This window comes from Trachemys scripta, chromosome 2 (genome assembly GCF_013100865.1).
Source record: "Trachemys scripta elegans isolate TJP31775 chromosome 2, CAS_Tse_1.0, whole genome shotgun sequence".
Classification (NCBI taxonomy): domain Eukaryota; kingdom Metazoa; phylum Chordata; order Testudines; family Emydidae; genus Trachemys; species Trachemys scripta.
This window is the reverse complement of record NC_048299.1, coordinates 211,245,700-211,248,599: the sequence shown is the minus strand read 5'-3', so window position 1 is coordinate 211,248,599 and position 2,900 is coordinate 211,245,700. Positions and strand designations below refer to the sequence as shown.

Below are 2,900 nucleotides of genomic sequence, written 5' to 3'. Positions count from 1 at the left end.
TGAGAACAGCAAGTCCTGCCGCCTGTCCTAGGCACTGGCACCACAGGCGCGTTCCCAGCAGCAGCCAGCGGAGCTTGCACGGGCTCTGGCTCTGTGGCGGAAGCAGCCCTACCACCCCCACTTGCTGCTGCAGCAAAGATTTACGAGGCACAGCCTAAGATCTAGGTTACGCTGCTCCCCGGCCCCCGCTGTGTCGCCCCCCGGCAGCGGCGCAGGGCAGACCCCTCCCCTCGCGCTGCACCGCCCCGGGGCCCGAGGGATTCCAGTAACACTCTCTCCCCGTCACTGGGGCAGGGGGCGGGGCCGGGGCTGTATAAAAGCGGGGCAGGCGGCGGCTCCCAGGTTTAGACTTGCTGCCCCCGACCTCGAACTAACTCTTCGTCTGCACCGGCCTGGGCGGACCCAGCGTGACACTCCGCCGCTTGCTTCGCGGGGAAGGCGCCGGCCAGAGAGAGCCCAGCAGCAGCCTCCAGCCCAGCCTGACAGCGGAGCGGGAACCACTCACCTGCTGCGGAGCCCGAGCCCCTGTAACTCCTGTGCAGCCCCTGCCCGCTCTCCGATGAGCGCCGCCGCGCTGTACAGCCTGGACTCCCCGGCATGCTACAGGAACTGGTCCCTGGAGCCGGCCAACTTCTACGACACTAAGGCGGGCGGCGGCGGGCTGAGCCCCTCCTGCAAGCCCGGGAGCGGCGGCATGAGCGCCGAGGAGCAGGGGGGCGGCGGCGGCAGCAGCAGCCTGGCCGAGCTGAGCGCCGCCGCCCCGGCCATGTACGAGGACGAGAGCGCCATCGACTTCAGCTCCTACATCGACTCCATGTCGGCGGTGCCCAACCTGGAGCTGTGCAACGACGAGCTCTTCGCCGACCTCTTCAACAGCAACCACAAGGCGGAGCGGGGCGGTGACTACGGCGAGTACCTACCGCCGGCGGGCCGCGACCCCGCTAAGGACTTCGGCGGCGCCCTGCTGTGTGGCGAGCCCCGGCCGGGCTCCTCCTCCGCCCCGCGGGCCGCCTTGAAGCGGGAGCCGGACTGGAGCGACAGGGACCTCTCCTCCTCGCTGCTGCCCTCGCAGGTCGCCACCTGCGCCCAGACCATCATGAACCTGAGCGGGCAGCCCACGCCGCCCACCTCGCCCGAGCCCGCGGGCAGCAGCTCGCCGTCCAGCTGCAGCACCAGGTCCCCCTCGTCCTCCTCCTCCTGCGGGCAGGGGCAGCCGGCGGGCAAGGAGCGGAGCGGCAAGAAGTGGGTGGACAGGTTCAGCCCCGAGTACCGGCAGCGCCGGGAGCGCAACAACATCGCCGTGCGCAAGAGCCGCGACAAGGCGAAGCGCCGCAACCAGGAGATGCAGCAGAAGCTGCTGGAGCTGTCGGCCGAGAACGAGAAGCTGCACAAGAAGATCGAGCAGCTGAGCCGGGACTTGACCAGCCTCAGGCACTTCTTCAAGCAGCTGCCTGGCGCCTCCTTCCTGCAGCCCGGCTCGGGCACCGACTGTCGGTAACCCTGTGGGCAGGGACTCGAGGGACTGTGACTGCCTTAGCCTACCAATACCTCAGAGACCTACACGGAGCAGCCGGCGCTGCAGAGCCAGGACTGGCCTACCTGCGGCGGGGACAGTGCCTCAGGACTGCGGAGGGGCCGCTGCTGCTGCTGCTGCTCGGCTCCCGTCGGCTCCCTAAGCGGCATTAAGGGAGAGAGGAAGAAACAAGAGTGAAATTGTGCTGGGTTTCAGTTTCTTTTGAATGTTGTAGCAAGATTGGGCTCGGCCTGGGTCTTTAACCGCCGAACTTGCAAAAAAAATTATATATATATAGAGAGAGAGCGAGCGAGAAAGGGAAAAAAAGCTAAACTTTTGTGGTTTTCCCGTTAAATTATTTTTGTAACAGTCGTTTTTCTTCTTTTTCTACATTTTATTCATATTGATGCAGCTATGGTACATTTGTAAAAATGATTCAAAAACCCTTTATACTGTAGATAGTAGGAGGAAAAAGACTGAGCATGCTCAACCTTTTATATCAATTTTTACAGCATTTCTAAGAATAAAAAAGCATTTTTAATCACTTCTGCTTCATGTCTTTGCCCTATGCTTTGGAGCCAGGGGTTGAGAGTAAATGCAACAGGTGGAGCTGTACTTCTCAGGAGTTACAACCATGCATAGTAATATTAACATGAAAATGTGATTCATCAGTAAAACCCAGAATGGAGGTGTGCTTTAAGTACAACTTTTAAAAAAGTTGAATTTTCAATACTATTATTAAATTAGGGGGAAAAACGAATAGGCTTATTTAGTGCACGTTTTGAACTTCTCAAAAGAAAATGGAGGCAACACTTTGGTATTCGTTAGTAGGGTTACAATTCATGTCTGCCAGCATAATGGTTATAAAGTATACCTTCCTGCACGGACTACATTCTGCTGTACAAATGTTGAGTCAGTAATTACTATTTATAACAACAGTTCAAGCTAACTGTATCCACCAGTGGCTGAACTCTTAACAACAAGTAGGCCATTTCCTATCATGGTTCTCAAGTAGCATAACAAACAAAACACAAGGGAAGCTAAGTTTTGCTATTAAATTGTAAAACCTCAAGACAACAGTTAAGAGCTCCAGCTGTGCAATACCCCCAAATCAGGTCCAGCCATGTATATTGTTACTTGTACAAAGAGGTTTTAAGGCTATGAAGTTCAACAGAAAAAATGCATTCCTTGTGGAATGAACAGGTTATTTACATTATTGCTGCAAGTACATGAATCTTTAGTTTCTGTATGGATACATTTTAGTATTCTGAATCGTACTCAGTGAACAAATTGACCACCTTTGCTGTGCAGTTCTACTGACAGTGAGGGTCCAAGAGGCAGAACTGCCATTGAAAATAACTGCATATATTTAAGTCAATTTAGTCAC

General features: G+C 55.3%; 1 protein-coding gene across 1 annotated transcript; it reads left to right on the top strand.

Annotated features, from left to right (window-relative positions):
• Positions 1-330: 330 nt before the first annotated feature.
• On the top strand, positions 331-2,057 carry CEBPD (CCAAT enhancer binding protein delta). The gene has a single exon (XM_034762896.1). It carries the CDS (start codon positions 560-562, stop codon positions 1,496-1,498), a length of 939 nt encoding a protein of 312 aa, XP_034618787.1. The 5' UTR covers positions 331-559; the 3' UTR covers positions 1,499-2,057.
• The last annotated feature ends 843 nt before the right edge of the window (positions 2,058-2,900 follow it).

What these genes read in the sequence shown, in the direction of transcription:
- CEBPD (XM_034762896.1), top strand. Translation starts at nt 560, where the DNA reads ATGAGCGCCGCCGCGCTGTACAGCCTGGACTCCCCGGCATGCTACAGG.